Here is a 22,655-nt window from a genome sequence, read left to right as displayed (position 1 = left end):
ACTTGAGGCAGGGGTAACGCTGCAAATAGCTTCACCCATAGTAGCCAAACACTGGAAACAACGCAGGCACTTAATTGGAATGGATAAGTAAACTGTTGCCAGATTGCAGGAAGGTTTAATAAGCAGCAGTGAAAAAGAATGGGCTGACAGACTGAGCAAAGCTGAACCTTAAACATACCGTGTTGAACAGAAGTAGTCCCGTGTACAAAAGAGGATGTGCTTTGTGATTTCATTATGTGAAGTTCACAAATCAACCAGAAGGAATTGAGGGTGACAGCAGTCGTGATAGGACTGTCTCCTTTGGGGTGGGTCTTGACTGGGAAAAGGAACTTGAGAGAACCTTCTAGGACAATGGTCCCTGTAGGATAATTTTATTGCTTGACTTACGGTGGTGGTTGCATTTGTAAAAATCATCGACTCTACATTTAGGATTTGTGCCCCTCATACCCCTTGTTGTATATTTTGCCACTTGCTTTTTCAAAGCAATGACGAAGTATCACTGCAATTAGGTTTTAAATGAATTTGTTTCGTTAACATGTCTGGAAGTCTTTGGTCCTACTGTGGAAGGCCTGGCTGCTGCTGGGCCCACCTCGGTCAGGCCCTTGAAAGTATAGAGAAGCAGCAGAGTGCCTGGTCCCCTTTGGGGCGTTGCCTGGGGTTTGGGTGGGAGCTAAGGGTCGCACACAGTGAGTAGTAACAGAAGAGGCAGCAGCTCCGCAAGGGCACTGCAGGAAGGGTTGTGTATGCCACATCACACGCCACATTCATATGCAAAGCTTGTTCTCCATAAGAACTTAAATTTAAAATGATGTGTGATAGGAAATGTAGGGAGCTGTGATTCTCCTGGTAAATCGAGGCGCTTACAGCACAGAGCCGGTGAGAACTCGCAGCAGAGACCAGAGCAGGTACCAGGCAGAGTCTGCACTGTGGGGGTGTGAGTTCCGGAGGGAGGGGGGCCGAGGTCACCTTCAGGTTTCTGTTATTAAATGAAAGCCTGCCCCCGTTCCTTGGCGTGGGTGTGTGCGGGACCTGCCTGCTCTCTCCCACCTCCTCTAGGCTGGAAGTTGAAGGCAAAGTCTCAGCAGCCAGTGGCCGGTGGTTGTCACTGGGTTTTATTGTTTTTATCCCAGAAGAGCTGCTGCTACCTGCCGCTGCTACTTTTTTAATACTATCATTCAAGCTTACCAAAGCAGGACTTGCTCTTTGGAGAAAAATAAAGTACTGAGAAGTATTCTGTAATCATGCCATGAAATAATTTATGCCACCATTTGCATTTTGGTGGTACCATTTGGGATCCTTTCTGGGGTGCACCTGTGCTGTCTGCCAGGCGGCTCCTCAGCTCTTGGCTGCTGCTTTTCCCTGCTGACTCAGTTCAGTGCCTGGTCGCGGAGCCACCCTGGTGCCCCGGCTGCTCTTCCTTCTGCACCCGGCGCCCTCTGCCGTAGCTCCCCGCTGTGTCCTCACACCCCGGCCCCGCTCTTCCTTCTGCACCCAGCTCCCTCTGCTGCAGCTCCCCGCTATGGCTCCTGGGCTTCATCTCCCTTCTCTGTGGATGCATCTGCACCAAAAGCACGGAGCATATTCCTGCTTTGCAGGGTCTCTCGTCTCCTAGGAGATCTTTCTGTTACCAGTGTGTGCCTGGGGTTCGGGGGCAGTGGGGTGCATGTTTACAGAAGCTTTCATGGACTGGGTCCTGATGGTGGCAGCGTCTTGGGAGATGAAGAGTATTCCAGATCACCTGGCACCTGGGAACCAGGTGGACCTGCAAGGTGCGATCAGCCAACTTCAGGCCTGCTCTGGTTCAATTGGTGAGGACGCTCATCAATTGGAGGGACACACTCTGTCCGGGATCTCAAAGCTTCGTCCTGCTGACTCACTTTTCCATGCCTTCCTTCAGCGTGATATGTTTGGGTGACAGAGTTGTGCGTCTTTATAAAAGTAGCTTCCGATTGTGCAGTTTTTTTTACTACACCGATTTTTTTTCCCCTAAAAGATTTTGTTTATCTCATCTTTGAAAAATTGGGCATTTTAGCTTTTACGGGAACATTTGATGGCACTCGTTGCTTCTCCCTTGTGGGTTCCAGATCCTTGATTTGTGTTCAGGGTGCCTTGCAAGAGTTCTTAACGGGAGTCAGTTTCCCCGGCATTGGCAGCTTGTCACCTGTTGATTGGTGATTTGAAGAGCACCGGTGAATACATGTCACCAAAACTAGATATATCGTGAAGTTAGTGCCACCAGAGAGGAAATCAGCATTGCCACTTTAAAGTGGAAGATGCCATTTGATTAAGAGAAACATATTCCTATTTCAGAGGTGCTAAAGTATGGGGAAACTGCATCTTCTACAGTAGGCGCTTTTGCGTTTCTGATGCTTCTTTTTTGTTTTTTAAATGGAAAGGCTCAAGTAAGTACAAAGCAGAGAGGCTAACAAAATGCACTTGTAGGGTCCATGAACAATGATAGGAGACGCAGCATCTGGCCAGTCCTGCCTCATCTGCATCCTTGTTCACTTGCCCTGGGACATTTTTCAGATACGCACATTGGGTTTCACCTCTAAATACGGCAGTGTGTGTCTGAGCAATAGGGAGCTTTTTCTCCCAAACGTAATTATCCTGCCTCTATCACACCGAAAGAGTGAACTGTAATTCCTTATATCACCTGGTATTTCTACCCAGTATTCAGTGTCTGCTGTTGAACATGATCTTTCTTTTATTATTATTATTTTTTAATTTTTTTTTTGGTAATTTTAGTAGAGATGGAGTTTCACTATGTAGGCCAGGCTGGTCTCGAACTCCTGACGTTGTGATCCACCTGCCTTGGCCTCCCAAAGTGCTAGGATTACAGGCGTGAGTCATGGTGCCCTGCTGGACATGCTTGCTCTTAAATGTGACCAAGGAGGCATTTGAGGTCTTAGTTTTCCCTCCCGTCTTGACACTGATGTGTGGCCAGTCTTCACTCTTAGAGTAAATGATTAGATTTGGTCTTTTTCTAGGCTTTTCCTTTTTTAAAAAATTGATGTTTCTGTATATGTTTTTTAGATCTAGACCTGCAGAGGTTTTCTCTTAATAAGGGTCTTAAAAATACAACAATTGAAAGTTACACGTAAAACCTGACAACACATTTGAATGTAGGTCACTGCTTTTCTCGTCCTGTGTGAATGTAGGTGACTAGTGTTCTCTGCCCCTTCTCTCTCCTGTAGCTCTGCAGATCACAGCACTGTTAGATGGGGTGGCTGCTTGAGGGACAGAGGGTTTTGCACGTTCAGGCTAGAGCATGTGGGTTTGTTCAAGCTAGAACTTTCCCGGAACACCCCTCTCACGTCCGTACTTTCACCCCACAGGTCTCTGTCCCGCCTGGTGCTCTGGACTGCTGGGTGTTTTTGAGCTGTCTGGAGGTGTTGCAGAGGATAGAAGGCTGCTGTGACCGGGCACAGATCGACTCAAACATTGCCCACACAGTGGGGCTGTGGAGCTATGCCACAGAAAAGGTGCCTACCTGCCCAAGTGTGGAATGCTCGCGTTGTCTCTGCAGCCATGCCTGGGTGGCAGAGGAAGTCTGCTGTCTGGAGAAAAGGTGTTACTCATTTAGATCACGGTGCAGCCATGTTAGCGGCCTTAGCAGGCATCTGGGTGCAGCCAAAGAAGTCATAATTCCCGACTACATGTCAATGTGGTCAGCAGACAGCAGGCACTGTGAAAGAGACTCTGTATCCTGAGTCGGGGGCACGGAAGGTGGTGCTGAAATGTCACCTCTGTAGGCAGAGCTGTGCTGGTGTGTGCAGCAGGTAGGCTGCTGGGGCTGGGCTTGTGCAGGTGCAGGCGGAGCCTGGGGAACTCAGGGACGTGAAGGGCAGAAGCGGAGGATTCCCACCCTCCAAGCCTCACTGGAGCTGTTGTGTAGGATGTACTTTTATATCCAGATTCGAGTCATTGGGTAGGAAAGCTCAATTTCTTCTAGAATTTAGCTGGATTTGAATTTTTATATTTAAATTCACGAATTCCCTACTGAGTCTTATGGCAAATTAATTGAAATTCCGGATTTGTCTTAACAGTTAAAGTCCTTGGGTTATCTGTGCGGACTTGTGTCAGAGAAAGGACCGAACTCAGAAGATCTCAATAGGACGGTGGACCTTTTGGCAGGCTTGGGAGCTGAGCGGCCAGAAACAGGTACTGATTTTTGTACGTGCCTCTGTGAGTGGCGAGGTGCATACTAATGAAAGCATCCTTTGCAAGTTGGCACGTTTAGCTCAAGTTCTAAGAGTATCATTACTCACCATTTAGAGACTTATATCCGTTATTAGCTGACTGGATTAATGCACATATTTTACCTTTTAACAGCATAATGAAATAGTAGAGAGTTTAAGAAATTGGAAGGAATTTCAAAAATGTTGCTGAGCTTCTCATGAGCTAAGTGACTTTTTATAGCTCATGTCTAAATGCACTCTCTCTGTCTCTGAATTACAGATGATCTATTTTTCTAACAATGTGACCTGACGATTTTTTAAAAAAAGAGACAGGGTCTCATTCTGTTGCCCAGACTGGAGTGCAGTGGCACAATCTTGGCTCATTGCAGCCTCAACCTCCTGGGCTCAAGGGATCCTCTTGCCTCAACTAACCAAGTAGCTGAGACTACAGGTGTGTGCCACCACACTTGGCTAATTTTTTTTAAATTTTGTTTTATAGAGATGGAGTCTCACTGTATTGTCCAGGCTGGTCTCAAAGTGATTCTCCTACCCCAGCCTCCCAGCACATTTTTTTGTTTGTTTGTTTCAAATGCAAAGTTTACTTGCTGAGTACACCAAATAGGATGCAAGCACTGTCATGAAAAATATACAGAAATACGCAGATCAACATAAAACAGTAATTGTTTAAATGAAGGGAAATCTCTTTAAATGTTATGACAACATACTACCAAGAAGAACCTTTTCTTCAGTTAATTATACATTTCAATAAAATAAAGGGTAATGGATTAGTGGAAGTTAGTTTGTGAATTTTTTTTTAAAATAAAACTCCGACTCTGTTAATCCATGCCAGTTAAACACTATAACTAAAATTTCCAAATAAGTGCAAAAGGAGATGAAGCAGTTAGTTATCTTTTTTGCTTGAACAGTCCAGAGGAAAATGGTTACTGTAAGTACAGCAGGCAAACTGTTAGACTGTCCTATCTAGAACATAGTGTACTAAATTTCAGTCTCAAATTGTGCTAAATGCTCATCATTAGTATGGCACATTTGGTCCATGATACGGTTTAATGCCAAGACAGATCCCAGTTTGTTACAGAAACACATAGATGACTGTTGCTTTTTGTTTTTAAATACATATATTTAAAAAGCCAGGTATACTTCCATGTACAAAGGCAGGTCTTCCAGGAGAAATTTATAGGAAGTAGTCTGGAGTGTGCCATGTAACATGAGGCTCACCACGACAGGGTGCCCAGCACATTTTTTAAATAAAAAAATTGGCCAGGCGCGGTAGCTCACGCTCGTAATCCCAGCATTTTGGGAGGCCGAGGCGGGCGGATCACCTGAAGTTGGGAGTTTGAGACCAGCCTGACCAACATGGAGAAACCCTATCTCCATTAAAAATACAAAATTAGCTGGGCGAGGTGGCGCATGCCTATAGTCCCAGCTACTCAGGAGGCTGAGGCAGGAGAATTGCTTGAACCCGGGAGGGAGAGGTTGCAGTGAGCCAAGATCGCGCCATTGCACTTTAGCCTGGGCAACAAGAGTGAAACTCTGTCTCAAAAAAAAAAAAAAAAAAAATTTCTCCTGGATAATAAGGCCCCTTGAAAGGAGCATTACATTGTTTTGGGTAGGAATAGATGATGAGTATTGTTTAGCAAGACTGTTACTAAATAATACCTGATGAGCTGGAAGCATTCTTAGTAAATTGAATGAATGTTTAAGGGAAAAAATACACAGTATTTATATTTCACTGTTTCAACTTGAGACTATTTCAGATCATTTCAGAAGTAATTTAATTCATTGGAGTATTTGTAATATATATTTCTGAAAGGTCTAGTTCTAAAGATCAGAGAAAAGCATGATACAAAGTCTTTTGACTATTTTATGAATATGTTAATTGAAAGAGAACATATATAATTATGTAGTTGCAATTAGCATTAGCCATGTTTGGAATTTCCAAAAGAGTCAGATGAGGTCATCTCCCTGCAGTATGTGAAGGTGAATGTAAACTCATGTGAATGTTCATAATGAAGAGGGACTCTCGTTTCTTTTTGTTTAAGCCAACACAGCTCAGAGTCCTTATAAGAAACTGAAAGAGGCATTATCATCAGTGGAAGCTTTTGAAAAACACTACTTAGTAAGTATTAACAAGTGTTAAATGTCTATTCCATGGAATACCTGTCTCTAGAAGGCTTTGCTACATGGCCTGTGAGTTGGGAAGGAGCTGGTATTGGGGGCCCCTTTTTGCTGGTTTTTTAAGTCTCTTTGGTACCCTTGGGAGTTGTGGACAAAAACATGGAATAGTTGTTATTAGTACCCATGGTACCATATTAGGCATGGAATCATCTTTGAACAGCTTTGTTCAAATTGAGTTTGCTCAGATAAAAATTATTAAGAGAGGATAATGAATACTTTTTCTCATAAAAAGGAGAAATTTGGACTCGGGCAGAGCTATTGTATTTGATTTTGAAAGATGTAAATTAGTGTACCTAGAAGCATGGTGGGTGAGTGTCATCCCTGGATCATGGGCAACTTGAGTGTTTGTTGTTCCTGTAATGACTGTACCTCTTATACAAACAGGTACGAGAAACATCCAGCATGTCACCCACATGTGGAAAGTCCTTGGAAAAGTTAGCTGTTTTGGATGAATTTGTGGGTTTCTTTTATTATGATGCTTCATAATTTATATACAGGTTACCAACTTTGATTACATTGTGTTACAGAAAAAAACACAAAAACAGATGCAAAGGAAAAAATAATGTTACATTAATAACAATGTTTTTTGCGGGCTAGGCATGGTCGCTCATGCCTGTAATTCAGCACTTTGGGAGGCTGAGGCAGGTGGACTACTTGAGGTCAGGAGTCTGAGACTAGCCTAGCCCACATGGTAAAACCCCATCTCTGCTAAAAATACAGAAAATTAGCCGGGCATGGTGGCACATACCTTTAATCCCAGCTACTTGGGAGGCTCAGGGACAAGAATCACTTAAACCTGTGAGGTGGAGGTTGCAGTGAGCTGAGATCTCACCTCTGTGCACCAGCCTGGGCAGCAAAGCAAGACTCAGTCTCAAAACAAAGAACCCAACAATGTCTTGTGTCAGCTTTAGGTAAATAAATGTAGTGTTTGTCTATCATTGAAAGCTGAAGTACATGATTGTTTTCTTACTTCCCCACAGGATTTGTCTCATGCTACCATTGAAATGTATACAAGCATTGGGAGGATTCGATCTGCTAAGTTTGTTGGAAAAGATCTGGCAGAGTTTTACATGTAATTGATTTTGTACTTTTCTTTGAAATCTAAACATACAAGTAACATGAGAAGATTTGTTATACATGGAGTTAGAGTCTACATCAAATATAGATTGAAAAGTGTAGATTCTCTCACCCCATCCTCATCACTTTGTTTTTCAGTTTCTCCTAAAACCAGTGGAGAGCTTTTCTGCTTGTTACTCTTAATAACTAGTATTGGTCTTTGAGGTTCTTTTATTTAATTAAACATCTAAGTTTTTGTAACTAAGTTTAATTAAAGAATTCTAAGGAAGTATAGTGATGAGTAAATTGACATGTAGATTCTTACATATTTTGTACGTAGCATTTCTCTAGTTTTATCAAGTATTTCTTAAGAGGATTGAAAAACCTCAAGGCTAGTGATGTAAAGTTGCTGCATGTGTCCAGTTTGTGGAAGAGGGGTGATCTGGGGAGACTGGAAGCAGGTGTGTACAGATGCTGCAGGGTTTCTATTCCAGCCCCAGTGTTGAAGTTTGATTCCAGAAAAAAAGACTCAAAATTTAGCATATTGCTAGTATGTTTCATAAAATCAGGCTCTCAAAAGAGAAGAAATCCCAACGGATCGTGTGATTACTATTTCAAAGCACTGAAAAGAGATATAAGTTATAATGAAAAAGATGTTTGTTTTCATTTTCTTAAAACAAAAAGTGATTGGAATAAGATCTTGAAATCTGTACTCAAGTAATTTCATTAGGTGAAACAAGACTTGAGAATTGATTTGAACATGTGAATTGGCTGGAAAGGGATTCGTAGATCAGCCAAGTGAACTTTGTTTTTTCAGATGTGGTTTGAGCAGCTTAGCCAGTTACCTAACTATTTAATGGCAGAGTCACAGCTAGAATATAGCTGTCTTGAATTTCCATGTAGTGTATCTAAGGAGGAAGGTACTCCTTAGTGAAGCAGAGAGGCTTCCTGGGACCTTATTAATTTGCATTTTAAAGGCAGGCAGGGCTGTACACACCAGTAGTCCCAGCTACACTGGAGAAGCTGAGGCAGGAGGATCACTTGAGCTGAGGAGTTTGAGGCTGCAGTGAGCTATTATCACACCACTGTACTCCAGCCTGGGTGACAGAGCAAGACCCCATCTCTTCATAACAGTTGTGCTTTAAACTTTGCCTTGGGGGCCAAGTGTTGCTGTTTTAATTCTCCTGCTTTCTCTGGAAGCTGGATCCTGTGCAGTGCTCTTTGCCTGAGTTTCCGAGTGGCTCTGTGCTCCCTTCTGCTTGTGCCCCGTAGACTGCTTCTGTGTTTCTGTGCCTTTGGTAGCTAGTATAGACCCGCATCTGGACTTCCTGCCTTCCTTGCTTACTAGCAGTGTACTTGTGGACAAGCCCTTCCTTCACTTTCTGATTGGCCTTGTTGTCTATCAGCTTGAGATCATGAATGATACACTCACTTTCTTATCCTGAGATTCAGCTATGAAAGTTCCTTGATGCACGTGTGAAGCCAGGCCAGCAGTGTGTTGCGTGCTTAACCGCCACACGCTCTTTTCTCAGATCTTTGCCTGGGAGCCTAATTGTGTCGTCCTGAGTAGGTGCTCTTTCTCATGGACTGGGGTGGGTGGAAAAGGGCTATCTAGAGATGCTGCATCTGTCCTGGCATGGGGTCGAGGATGGAGGTCAGGGCGGGAGAGGTGGTGTCTCAGTTTGTTGATGATCCCTAGCTGTAATGAGAGCTACTGTTTGTTGACTTTGCAAGGAGGAAGAAGGCTCCACAAAAGGCAGAAATCTATCTTCAAGGAGCATTGAAAAATTACCTGGCTGAGGGCTGGGCACTCCCCATCACACACACAAGGAAGCAGCTGGCCGAATGTCAGAAGCACCTTGGACAAATTGAAAAGTATCCTTTAATGTTTTCATGAAGCAAGAACATTGTTTTCTGTTTATACAGCAGCACTGACCACAATCGAATGTTTTATACACACCTGATATTAAGGAGAGAAAAGTTCTGCCTTATACATGTATGTATTGTGTAGAAAAATGAATGAAATGCCTAGTAGGTTTTAAAAAATCTAATTTTGAGTTCCTAATAGCTTAAAAAAACAAAGCCCTTTGGCTCTTGAAGCCTCTGGGAAGGCTGTGGGAGACTTCGCACCCACTTTGCCCTGCACTCCTCGGTATCGTCTGCACGCTCCTTACCTTCCGCTCCAGCTACCTGCAGACCAGCAGCCTTCTAGCTAGTGACCGCCACCTCACCGAGGAGGAGCGCACGCACTTCTGCCAGGAGATACTTGCCTTGGCTAGCCAGCCGTCAGACAGCCCAGGTAAGACCAGGTTTAAGACTTCACTAGGAATATTTTCAAATATTATACAAGTAAAAAGAATGCGAGATAACCAGCCGCTTACAGTAAATCATCGCTGACATTCTGCTGTGTAGCTAACATGTATCTTTGTCTTTCCCTTGACTGTTTTCTTTTTGCTTAAAGTCTAAGAAACTATAGACCACGTCAGATCATCTAAAAATTAAGGACAGTCTCTTAACCACAACCAAAGAATTGATAAGGTTCTAATATCATCTACTGAGTAGACCGTATTCACATTCCTTGTCTTAAAATATTTTTATAAGTTATTTTTAATAGAGTCCAACAGGGTATCACATACTACATGTGGTTGTTAGATCTCAGTTCTCTTTTAATTTAAAAAAGTTCTTCCCATCTCTCTCTCTCTCTCTCTCTCTCTCTCTTTTTTTTTCCCCCAGACAGAGTCTTGCTCTGTCGCCCAGGCTGGAGTGCGATGGTGCGATCTCGACTCACTGCAACCTCCGTCTCCCGGGTTCCAGCAATTCTTCTGCCTCAGCCTCCCAAGTAGCTGGGATTACAGGCACCTTCTACCATGCCCGGCTAATTTTTTGTATTTTTAGTAGAGATGGGGTTTTATTATGTTGGCCAAGCTGGTCTCAAACTCTTGACCTCAGGTGATCAGCTGTCCTTGGCCTCCCAAAGTGCTGAGATTATAGGTGTGAGCCACTGTGCCTGGCCCCTTTCTCTTCATTTTTTTAAGACACTGCTGTTTTTTTTCTTTTTAAATATAACAGCATTATTATGATATTCACAAACCACATAATTCACTCATTTGTAGGGTATAATTCAATAGCATTTAGTATATTTCACAAATGTGTGTAACCATTACCACAGTCAATATTATTTTGTTTTGCTTTTTGACCATCTCGCTCTGTCACCCGGGCTGGAGTGCAGCGGCCTGGTCCCAGCTCACTGCAGCCTCCACCTCCGGGAATCAAGTGATTCTCTCACTTTGGCTTCCCAAGTAGCTGGAACCACAGATCTGGGCCACCACACCTGGCTTTTTTTTTTTCCCTGTCACCCAGACTGGAGTGCAGTGGCACGACTGTAGCCCATTGCAACCTCTGCTTGTTGAGCTCAATTGCTCCTCCCACCTCCGCTTCCCATGTAGCTTGGACTACAGGAGCACACCACGATGCCTAGATGATTTTTCTGTTTTTAGTAGAGACAGGGTTTTGCCATATTGCCCAGGTTGGTCTTGAACTCCTGAGCTCAAGGAATCTATCCACCTCGGTCTCCCAGTTGGGATTACAGGCGTGAGCTACCATGCATGGCCACTACAGTCATAATAAAACATATTTATCACCCTAAAAAGAAAGGCCATGCTTACCCTGCCACTCCCTTCTTGCAGCCACTAATCTACTCTCTGTCTCTCTGGATTGCTATTCTGGATGTTTCATATCAGTATAGGGTGAGTGTTCCTAATCTGGAAATATGAAATGTTTGAAAATTCAAAACTTTTTTGAGGACCAACATGACTCTCAAAGGAAATGCTCATTGGAACAGTTAGATTTTTAGAGTTGAGATGCTCAACAGTATGTCATGCAAATATTCTGAAATGCAAAACAATCACAAACCCAGAACACTCTGTCCCAGTCACCTTGGATAAAGGGTGCTCAACCTGTAGGATCTGTCAACCAGAGTTGACACACACAGAGCCTGTCTACAAAATGATAGTTATTTGGAAATAGGGTATTGCAGTGGGATACATGGGCCATAGTAGACTTTATGCATATTCAGGAAAGGGTTTTTAAAGGGAAAATGAGGATTATATCACTGGTTTGAGGTGGTGATTCTTGGCTACAAGGATCAACGGTTGTGGCACCAGTCAGGGTTGGACAGCAGTTGCTGAGCAGATGTCTTCATGGAAGAGTGTTTTGTATAAAGTTGCAATGGCCTTTATGCAGGGCTGTGGTGTTTGCAGAGTCTTTCATGCATGAGAACCCTCCCTTCATGACCTTCTCTGGCTCTGTTAGTTACGGTTTTTTTGTTGTTGTTGTTAACACAAGTGACTCCCTTTTGATTTTGACAGCTTTCACCCATAGTCCAGTGTGTGGTCTTTTGTGACTGGGTTCTAGACTGACCATCGTGTTTTCAAGGCTCATCCGTGTTGTGGCCTGCGTCTGTGCTTCATTTCTTTTCATTGCTGAGTACTCCAGGCCGGTCGTCTTACAGACTGGCCCGCCTTCTGGAATGTATCTCAGTGTTTCCTCGTAGGAGCATCTAAATGGAAGTTAGAGTAAGATGACATTTATTGCGAAGCTTAGCTCGTCACTTTAGTGGATCAGATGTGCTTATTTAAGGTAGTTGCTGTGATACTCTACTTGGGCTAACATAACGGTACCATCAGCTGAGTGGCTTAAACAGCAGGCATTTATTTTCTCATAGTTCTGGAGGCTGGAAGTCTGCTGTCAGGGTGAGGCTGGGAGTCTGCTGTCAGGAGGCTGCAGGGCCAGTTTCTGGTGAGGGCTCCCTTCCCTGCTTGGAGACAGCTGCCTTCTCGAGGTGCCCTCCCATGGTGGGGAAGAAGAGAGAGCAGGCTGTCTGATGACTCTTGTTAAGGAACAGTAATCTCATCCCGCGTGCCCCCTCACAATCTCATCTAACCCCAGGCACCTCCCAAAGCCCGGCTCCAAATACCATCACATCAGGGATTAGCGCTTCACTGCATGAAAGTTGGGGAAGCACGGTTCAGGCCATAGCCGTTACTAACTACTTGGAAACCAATTCTTCTAGAAGTTTCAGGGTCAGGTTGATACGGTTATTGACTGCTGGGGTATACTCACTTATATCCGTCAGGGGCCAGGTGTGGTGGCTCACGCCTGTAATCCCATTACTTTGGGAGGCTAGGGCAGACGGATCACTTGAGGTCAGCATTTGAGACCAGCCTGGGCAACGTGGCAAAACCCCGTCTCTAGAAAAAATTAGCCATGTGTGGTGGCAGGCACCTGTAATCCCAGTGACCCAGGAGGCTGAGGTGGGAGGATTGCTTGATTCAAGGAGGACCGGGCTGTAGTGAGCCACGACTGTGCCACGGCACTACAGCCTGGGCGACAGTGAGACCCTGTCTCAAAGGGGAAAACAAGAGCCCCATCTGGACGGGTTTTTCAGGAGTGCGCTGTCATTTGTTCGGCTTTGTGATTCTTCAGTGTGCCCACACTGATTGTTGGTAGAGCCACAGCCACACCTGCTGGTTTGTGTTTGAGACTATTTGAGTTGTGATTTTCCTGCCAACGTTCTTTGGTATCTCTGTATGAATAAAACATTCCATAATTGTTTTTCTCATGATCTTAGGGCATCAGTCGTGGCAAGTCCTTTAGTTGATGAATATTTAATAAATACTCAACTGGTCAGTTCTGCAGCCTTGTGGATTTTCTAGACGAAACCAAAGTTTTTATACAAGGATCAGCAAGAGAAGGGCCCAGAGGGAACGCGAGGTCCTCCCTCCAGCAACTATAGACCTCCTGGTTGCTGCCGTCTTGGCTTACTTGGCTTACTTGGTAGACCGGCAGACACCTGGGTTTATTTCCACATCACAGCAGGGCACTTGGGCATCTTCGCTGAGCACATTTTTAAGTAGGTGGGAAAATATTGGAATCCCTTGGACACAGCTCTAGAAATTGGACTATTTACAAATTTTAGTTTGAAACTGAGAGGTAGTTGACCTGTATTTCTCTTAGGTTTGTCAAAGCAGACTTGAGAAGGTTATTTTCTGTACATTTGTGATTTCTAGGCATGATGTGGGCATTTGCTACCGTTTTGCTTTTGACATGTAACTTTTTGGGGGTGTGGAGATGGCAGGAGCCTGGGCTCAGTGCCAACGTTGTGCCCATCACTGCTTCTTGGTTGAGTCTGCTCTCGGTGATGCTCCTGTGTCCACGGCCTGCTGCCGCTGACTGTCAGGAAGTGTAACTTGGGGAGTCAGTGACGATAATGTATATTTGCAGGTCATAAAATAGTGCTACCCATGCATTCCTTTGCACAACTGCGAGACCTCCATTTTGATCCCTCCAATGCCGTGGTCCACGTGGGCGGCGTTTTGTCCATCGAGATCACCATGTACAGCCAGATGCCTGTGCCTGTTCACGTGGAGCAGATTGTGGCCAATGTCCACTTCAGCATCGAGAAAAACAGCTACCGGAAGACTGCAGAGTGGCTTACCAAGCACAAGACGGCCAACGGGATCATTAACTTTCCGCCCGAGACCGCGTCGTTCCCTGTATCCCAGAACAGCTTGCCTGCGCTGGAGCTGTATGAGATGTTTGAGAGAAGTCCGTCTGACAACTCCCTGAACACAACTGGGATTATCTGCAGGAATGTGCACATGCTTCTGAGAAGGCAGGAGAGCAGTTCTTCTCTAGAGATGCCCTCAGGGGTGGCTCTGGAGGAGGGGCCCCATGTGCTGCGGTGCAGCCTCGTGACCCTGGAGCCAGGGGCCAACAAGATTACGTTCAGGACTCAGGTATGCCTTCAGGTTGGGAGCTTAACTTTCAAGTTTATAAAGAAGGGCCATGGAGCTTGCCAGAACTGTCTGGAGTGTGGTGAGAATTGACTAGAGTCCTTCCCTCTCCTAACCCTGTTTTTATCTCTATCCTTATAGAAAAACAGACTGTTTTCTTTTGTATCTATAGAAATTTCTGACAGTTGATAAATTTTGAGGGAAGTTCTTAACACAGGTATTTGTTCTTAGATTGTTAGCTTTTTAACTCATTGGGTTATTGGATTCAGTTAGCTTTCCCCCCATTGTATGAAAATCTGCATTTCAAAGAAGGTAGTAGTTTCTCCTTCAACCTTATTTTCCTTTTGTGGCTGGCTGGGTGTTAGAACTGGTGCTTCTCACCCACTCTAACATAAAGTTTTCTCTATCCTGTGAGTTCCACTAACAACAGGATTTGTGTTTGAGACTATTTGAGTTGTGTTTTCCTGCCAACGTTCCTTGTTATCGCTCTGTGAATAAAATATTCTGTAATTGTTTACTTTTTCTCGTGATCTTATGGCATCAGTCTTGTGGAAAGTACTATTTATCACGTTTTTAGTCTAGAGCAGGGTTTACATCTCGTGCTGAATGTCTCTACTAAGTATACTCTTTAAAGAGCATGCCACAAATACAGTTTATTAAGTTGAAAATATTAAATTCAACCATCAGTTACTCAGAAAATCATAAATTGAGAGATTCTGAGGGACTTCTGAACAGCCCAAGCTTAGAAGTTTAGACACAAGAGCCGGGGGAGCAAGAGGGAAAGAAGTTCACTCCTTTTTGCAGTTTAGAGAAACCCCTGCACAGTACCACTGCAGGAAGCTCCTCACAGCAGAACTGGGTAACGTGGTTTCCAATGCCTGATGTTCTGACCGTAGGCCAAGGAACCTGGAACGTATACACTCAGGCAGCTGTGCGCCTCGGTGGGCTCTGTGTGGTTCGTCCTTCCTCACATCTACCCCATTGTGCAGTACGACGTGTACTCGCAGGAGCCCCAGCTGCACGTGGAGCCGCTGGCTGGTGAGTGGGTCCCCAGCCCTTCGGGAGGTGCGCTGCTGGGTGGTTCCGAGGGGACCTGCTGAGATGCCAGGCTTATAGTTTTTAGCTGTGTGTGCCTTTAAGAGATGTTTTGGGTAACATAATGGAAATTTTGCATGGGAACTAGCTGACTGCGTCTTTTGTTTATCTGAATATTTACTTTCCTATAATTGGTTTTTCATGTTTAATAACCATGGTGCATCTGAAAATAAGAAACACAGAAGAATTAGCTCTGAGAGTGGAAAAAAAGAAACTCAGGTGTTTTTTCTGTTGCTCACTCAGCCTAATAATCATTGCAGAGGACTTCTGGGCCCAAGTGTGCAGGGATTTCCCCCTGCCAGCCAGCAAGCAGTCAGCCCCACAGGGGAGTCCTGCAGTTCAGCTCTGGCCCTGTCTCCTGGAGCCGACACCACAGGGTGAGGGCTCAGTCCCCAAGACGGTCCCCCACTTCCCACGTCAGCTGCCAGCCCAGAGTTCTTCTGCTTGTGCTCCTGACCAACTAGCTAGAAACCAGGGTTCCTACAACCCCCTTTCTGGGTTTGATTAATTAGTTAGAACAGCTCACAGAACTCAGGGAAACACGTTTACCGGTTGATTATGAGGTATATAGTTGAAGAAATTCGTAGGGTGAGGTATGGGGGAAGAGGTGCAGAGCTTCTGTGCCCTCCTTCAGGAACTTTCATGTGTTCAGCTGCCTGAAAGCTCTCCAAACCCTGTCCTTTGTTTTTTATGGAGGTGACATTACACGGGCGTGATTGATTAAACCACTGCCCACTGATAAGCCACTTGACCTTCAGCCCCTCTTTCCTCCCTGGAGGTTGGGTGGCGCTGCTGAAAGGTGCAACCCTCTACTTCTGCCTTGGTCATTCTGGTGACCAGTCCCCATCTTGAAGCTGGCTTGGGGGCTGCCAGCCTCCAGTCAACTCATGAGCCTACAAAAACACATCACTTTGGAGATTCTAAGGAATTTGGAAGCCAGTATGCCTGGAAACGGGGCTGAAGACTACATGTATATTTCACAGTGTCACATTAGCTAAACAGCAGCTAATGTCTAGCCACAGAATCCAATAAATATGTTTATCATTTCCTGCTTAGAAGTACATTTCAAATGCTGAGCACTAGATCTACTTAATACTCTCTACTCAGGTCCCAGCACTGTGGGAGACCAAGGCTTGAGACCAGCATGGGCAAACGAGTCAGGGCAAGATGCTGATACCCTATTGCTACAAAATAAGAAAGTAAAATAATGAGCCGGGTGTAGTGGTGAGCACCTGCAGTCCCAGCTCAGGCTCCTGCCTCAGCCTCCTGAGCCCAGGAGTTTGAGGCTGCAGAAAGCTGTGATTGTGCCACTGCTCTCCAGCCTTGGTGACAGAACAAAACTCCATCTCTTTAAAAAAAAAAAAAAAAAAGTTTTCCTTTGAAAGTGATGATTTTAGAGCGATTGTCCTTTCTGATAAGTTCTGAAATTGGAAGGAATCGATATAAACAAATGATTGAAGACCACGGGGCAGCTGAACAGGAGTGAGTGAGTGTCTCCTTTGTTCAGGCTGGGAACAATTTATTTGCCTGTTTCTTCTATTTGGAAAAAACATCATGAGAAGCATGTTTCTGTTTACTCCCCTTCCCCTGTTTTTCCACATGCATGCCTCTTGCATGGCCACGAGCAAAGGCTGTCAGGTGTGGAGCCCGGTAGTTACTCTGTCCAGTGCTGCTTCCGTCAGAGCACATTGTGTGGAGAAGCTGAACCCGATTCTCGTGGGCAGCTGACACATTCTCAATAGTGCCAGCACAGTCAGGTTTTGTTTACAGACTCTTCTTAAGCCTCATTATCTGATTTTCTCTTACTTACTGGCAGGTAAATTTTGTGACCCTCAGAGACGTAGTCATGATCATAATCCCTGACTTGCTAAACCAAGATGGGGATAAGACTCCTGGACTGAGAATTCTTTCTTTCCAGCAAGGTTCCCTCTCAACCCAGTAGTCCACCTCATTGAGATGAAAAGTTAGGGCAGAAGGGAATGGAGATAGAATTCGTGGAGATCCCAAAGGAGTAAATCTTTCAGAGCAAAAGAAACAGAGCCCCCTTTCACCCCGTTGCAGGCCCGGAGTTGCTGTCTTCCGGTTGGCAGTAGTGCTGAGCCGTGATCTCTTTTCCTTTAGATAGCCTTCTGGCAGGCATTCCTCAGAAGGTCAAGTTCACCGTCACTACCGGCCATTATACGATAAAGAATGGAGACAGCCTGCAGCTCAGCAATGCAGAAGCCATGCTCATTCTGTGCCCGGTGGAGAGCAGGGCCGTGGTCTACTCTAACACGAGAGGTGAGGCGCCGTCCCCCCAGGCCCAAGGACGACGCCCACCTTGCCCTGCACCGCGTGGGTGTGAGGGTGAGCCTGGCCTCGCTGCCGTCCCGCCGAGTGCCCCTCAGCAGGGTCTGAAGTCAGTGTTTGGTAGGAGCACTGCGACCTGGTGCCTGGGCTGGGGTCCGCTTGAGGTTATTAGACCGAGAGCGGTTCACACGCTGGGTGGCCGGGTGGTGCTCGCCTGGCTGAGGATTAGGCGATGTGGTGTCACGGCTGGGGTCACGGCCCATGGCAATGCCTGTCAGACCCTGTCCACCCCAGGCTGGCCCTGCTCCGGAGAAGCCGAAGCAGAGCAGCCCTGTGGGAGCCGTTCAGAGCCCTGAGCACTCCCATCCTTCCAGCCCCTAGCCATGGCGAACGGGAAGGAGAGGACCCTGCTCCCCTGGGGGTGGGGTTGGCTCTGTGGGTGACGTGCAATGGGAGAATGCCTTGCAGGGACGTACACAGGACTTGGGTGAGCCCATGGAAATGCCTTTTCCTGTCCTCAGCTTGAGCGCAGTGATGGGTCTGGACTGCTGCCTGTCAGCTGTCACACTGGGCCACTCTGGCCTAGGGCCTTTGCTCTTGGGTTTGCTTGCCAGGTGCACAGGAGGGGGAGGAGTGGGGTAGTGGCCTCATGGCTGGGCCATCAGCTGCTGTAAGGAGAAGGACAAGTGAAACCGAGGGATCAGCTTTGAAGTGACTTTTTCTGTCTTTCATAGAACAGTCTTCTGATGCTGCACTCCGGATTCAGTCCTCCGACAAGGTCACAAGCATCAGTCTGCCTGCCGCGCCCGCGTACCATGTGATTGAATTTGAACTGGAAGTTCTCTCTTTACCTTCAGCCCCAGCAGTCGGAGGGGAGAGTGACATGCTGGGGACGCCAGAGCCCCATAGGAAGCATAAGGACAAACAGAAAACTGGCCACTGCATGGTTACCACAGACCACAAAGTGAGGAGCTGAGCTCGTGGGGCCTCCGCCCGCCTGCTGGGAAAGGCGGTGCAGTGAAGCCTGCTGTTAGCCTGGCTCCTGATTCCCGACGCCCTGGGCCTCTGTTTAGCGGTTCTGTCTGTGAATCACCCCCTTTTAGATAAGGAGTGCATGTTGTAAGGACAGAGACAAGCCAGCTCTACCTTTCCCTCTCGGCTCCAGGGCCCAGGGAGTTTACTGTAAGAGATCCGGCCTGGCCCGGGCATGAGGGGTGTTAGGCGTGGGGCATTGTCCATTTGACCAGTGACGAGGCCAGAGGAGTTCTGTGTCGTGTGTGTCAGTGTCTGTCCACTGAGGCATCATGGGCTCAGCCAGGGAGGAGCTGTCTCATTGCAGGCTTTGGTGCTGGTACTTACTGACAGTTACTTGAGAGGGACATGATTTCGGTCCCAGATCCACAGGAAATCAGCGCATGGAATGTGTCAACATCGTGTTATTCAGGGTGTACCCAAGTCTTCTAGCCCAGAAGTCAGTCCTGAGGGCTGTGTGGAATAGCCCAAGGGCTGCAGTGTATGCCCAAGAGCAGTGTGGGGAAAAGGGCAAGGAATGCCATCCTTCCAAAGCATGAAGTTCTCAGACAAGTCCATGCCTGAAGAACAATGTTTTCGTGTTTAGTTTTTGAAGAGACCTGAGGAAGTTTTTTTCCCGTAACTCACACAGACATTCACCATTCATGAAGGTGGCGCTTAGCTTGGCAGGAGCACGCAGCACTGGTGGCACCCGTGCTGTGTGCTTGAGTATCTGCTCTTTCCTGGCGCTGGCTGTGCTGTGTGCCGTGCCATGTTGCTCTTCCCTGGCGCTGGTGGCACCCGTGCTGTGTGCTCAAGTATTCTGTTCTTCCCTGGCGCTGCCTGTGCTGTGTGCTCGAGTGTCTGCTCTTCCCTGGCGCTGCCTGTGCTGTGTGCTCGAGTGTCTGCTCTTCCTTGGTGCTGCCTGTGCTGTGTGCCATTTTATCTTGCTCTTCCCTGGTGGCACCCATGCTGTGTGCTCAAGCATCCCGCTCTTCCCTGGCACTGCCTGTGCTGTGTGCTGTGTTATCCTGCTCTTCCTGGCGCTGGCAGCTTGCATACTGGTGTATTCACCTCCTCCCTGTGAGAAATAAGGCTTGGGACTTGCTTCCTTCCTGCCTTTAAGGGCTGTTACAGCTTTGTCCTCACTGTGCCCCGAAATTGATTTGGTTTTCAGTTACATATTCAGCGTCACATGGATTAAATACTTAGATAATTCATTAAATTTGGAGTCATTACTGATTGACTGATGTCATCTGGAAATATCTGACTGAAGGTACTTTGTCTAAACCCTGTGCACATGGAAACATGCCTGGCTTCTCAGCCCTGCATATAAGAGAAAGCAGGTGGGCCTGCTGCTTAGGGAACAGCTGAACTCTTCCACTGTTGAGATGAATCTGGTGGTGCGGGCACGTCTCGTCAGTTCTGTGTTCATTTCTCTTGTTGGCATACAGCTTCCTATTTCTTGCTGGTTTGTGCATGTGTTGGGTAAAGTTTTGCTTCCCGATTAATGAGTGGTTGAAGCCATAATTAAATGTCTAGGGCATGAGCAGGCATTGCAGGTGTGTCTGGGCAGCAGCGGTGGTTGCTGCGCTGTCCATCGGGCGAGCATCTGAGAGTGTGTCCTTGTGCTTCCTCCTCAGGTGTCGATTGACTGCCCGTGGTCCATTTACTCCACGGTCATCGCACTGACCTTCAGCGTACCCTTCAGGACCACGCACGCCCTGCTGTCCTCAGGAACACGGTAACGGAAGCCTGGTGTGCGGGCCCTGGCTTCTTTCTCGGGACTCTCCTAAGTGGGGGTTCCTCATGTTCAAAGCTGGCCTCCCTGATGAGCAAAGATGTCTTCTTATATGACCAGAAGGCCGTTCTTCATCTCTTAAAATTCACAGTTCCCTGGTGTCCTGTGACGCCCAGTTCATATTCAGATGATCCCAGCTGTCTGAAAAATGACCCTTGGTTTGTGTGACTTGGGTCCAAAATCTCCGTCTGACCACTAGATCTCTTTTCATCCTTTTCCCCCTCTTTTCAAGCCATCAACTTGCTGACACACTCAGGCCAGATGTGCTCTGGAGGCCGCTTTCCTGGGTCTGGCTGGATTTGTTGGTTCTCCTGTCCCTGTATCTCTTGTCAATTGCCTGCAGCTTCTAGGACAGGAGCTTTTAAGCTCAGCACTAGTGACGTTTTGGGCCAGATGACTCTGTTGTAGGGGCTGCCTATGTGCTGTAGGGTGTTGAGCAGCACCCAGGCTCTCCGTGAGATGCCAGTAGCACGTCCCACCCCCAAGGGTGGCAGCCGCAGATGTCTGTAGACATTGCCCAGTGTCCTCTGGGTGGGGCTGACTTGTCCCAGTGGAAAGCAGCTGCCCTAGAAGCTTGAGGAGACTCCGATTCTGCTTTGAGGCAGGTGAGGCTGTGTGCTTCCTACTTGACTGCACTGGGAGGCCCATGGTGTCCAGGTGTCCCACCTTAGTGAGGGCGCTAGTGTTGATCAATGGGCTCGGGATGCTGGCCTGGCCTCTTACCACAACTTTTATCCATTGATGATGTTTGGATAATTTGGAAACAAAAATGTCAGAACCATGTTTACAATGGAATATTACACTAGCAGCTTTTTTTCCCCTTCAAATTACAGCAAAGGGAACTGTAGATTTAATGGTTAAAAATATCAGTAATCTCTATAAGAACCTTATTAAATAATTTTCAAAGCTTTACATGTGATGGAAATGCAGCTAAGCCCTGCCTTTTGTGTCTCAAGGGAGAGTCTTCACCTCTAATGATGAGGGCCCTGCTCTCTCCCCGTTGGCTTCCCACAGACCAGTGAGGGTGACCAGCCATGATCACTTAATAAGGCTAGTCAGAAACTGTATTCTTCCATTTCCTCACAGAAATCACCTCTTTAAAAAGGTTTTTTATTTTTTATTTATTTTTTTGAGATGGAGTCTCACTCTGTCACCAGGCTGGAGTGCAGTGGCGTGACCTTGGGCTCACTGCAACCTCTGCCTCCTGGGTTCAAGCAATTCTTCCTCATCCTCCTTGGTAGCTGGGACTACAGGCATGTGGCACCATGTCCAGCTAATTTTTGTATTTTTAGTAGAGACGGCATTTCACCATATTGGCCAGGATGGTCTTGGTCTCTTGACCTTATGATCTGCCCACCGCAGCCTCCCAAAGTGCTGGGATTACGAGTGTGAGCCGCCATGCCCAGCCAATAAGGTTTATTTTTTTCTGATACTTTCCCATGTGAAATACGAAGGAGAAATATGTGCAACAACTTAGCGTACTTTGCTTCGTTGCTTTTTTGATTCCCCAGGCAGAGAGGGCCCCCTTAACGAAGCTAAGATATATTTAATAAAGTTCTTACATATCGAAATAATACTTTTGTTTTTCTGCTTTAGGAAATATGTTCAAGTTTGTGTGGAGAATTTGTCAGAACTTGACTTTCAGCTGTCAGATAGTTATCTTGTAGATACCGGCGACGGCACCGACCTACAGCTAGTAGCCCTGAACACGCAGTCCCAGCAGGTAAACATTGTAGACCTGAGTGTAAGCTGCTCAGCAGAGAGCCAGAGGGTACGGAAGCGACGCAGTGTGTGTTGCGATGCAGCCTTGTGATAGGACGGCTGCACTGCTGACGATGGAGGCTCCTGTGCAGCCCCAGCTGTTCTCAGGCGGGATCGGAGCTTGCTGCCGAGGGCGGGTCCTTTTTCATGTGCGGAGTGAGTGGGGGGCTGGACGGATGAATTCTCTTTAAAAGGATTAAATCTGAAACGGGTCCCGCTCTGTGCGTAGATTCTGTCTGAACGCACTGTTGGTGGCATGGGCATTTCTCCGCTCTGCCCAGAACCCGACGCCTGCCTGTGCCCGAGCGATGGTGCCTGACGCGTCGGTGCCTTTGTGAAGGAGCCATGCTCATGCCCTGTGGCCTGGCTGAATCTTGACCTTGCTTTTTCTGTTTACTTTTCACATGTGTTTTTAGGCAGTAAATGCTGGGTGTTTAGAGATCAAAGCCTTTCTTAATGGGTGTCTGAATC

General features: G+C 46.6%; 1 protein-coding gene across 5 annotated transcripts in view; it reads left to right on the top strand.

Moving 5' to 3' along the window:
- The window catches only part of TRAPPC10 (trafficking protein particle complex subunit 10), a 92,592-nt gene that overhangs the window by 57,009 nt on the left and 12,928 nt on the right, over positions 1–22,655 (top strand). For all 5 annotated transcript variants that reach the window (XM_039480443.2, XM_074389144.1, XM_074389143.1 and 2 more), the window contains 12 exons: positions 3,339–3,485; positions 4,050–4,164; positions 6,242–6,318; positions 7,358–7,449; positions 9,168–9,308; positions 9,620–9,732; positions 13,716–14,230; positions 15,124–15,265; positions 17,444–17,602; positions 18,346–18,575; positions 20,266–20,366; positions 22,020–22,146. In XM_039480443.2, coding sequence (XP_039336377.2) covers positions 3,339–3,485; positions 4,050–4,164; positions 6,242–6,318; positions 7,358–7,449; positions 9,168–9,308; positions 9,620–9,732; positions 13,716–14,230; positions 15,124–15,265; positions 17,444–17,602; positions 18,346–18,575; positions 20,266–20,366; positions 22,020–22,146 — 1,959 coding nt within the window. The remainder of the gene's footprint in view (positions 1–3,338; positions 3,486–4,049; positions 4,165–6,241; positions 6,319–7,357; positions 7,450–9,167; positions 9,309–9,619; positions 9,733–13,715; positions 14,231–15,123; positions 15,266–17,443; positions 17,603–18,345; positions 18,576–20,265; positions 20,367–22,019; positions 22,147–22,655) is intronic.

The sequence above is a fragment of the Saimiri boliviensis genome, chromosome 18, assembly GCF_048565385.1.
Source record: "Saimiri boliviensis isolate mSaiBol1 chromosome 18, mSaiBol1.pri, whole genome shotgun sequence".
Lineage (NCBI taxonomy): Eukaryota > Metazoa > Chordata > Mammalia > Primates > Cebidae > Saimiri > Saimiri boliviensis.
Note: the sequence above shows the minus strand (reverse complement) of the source record. Positions and strands in the feature narration are given on the sequence as shown.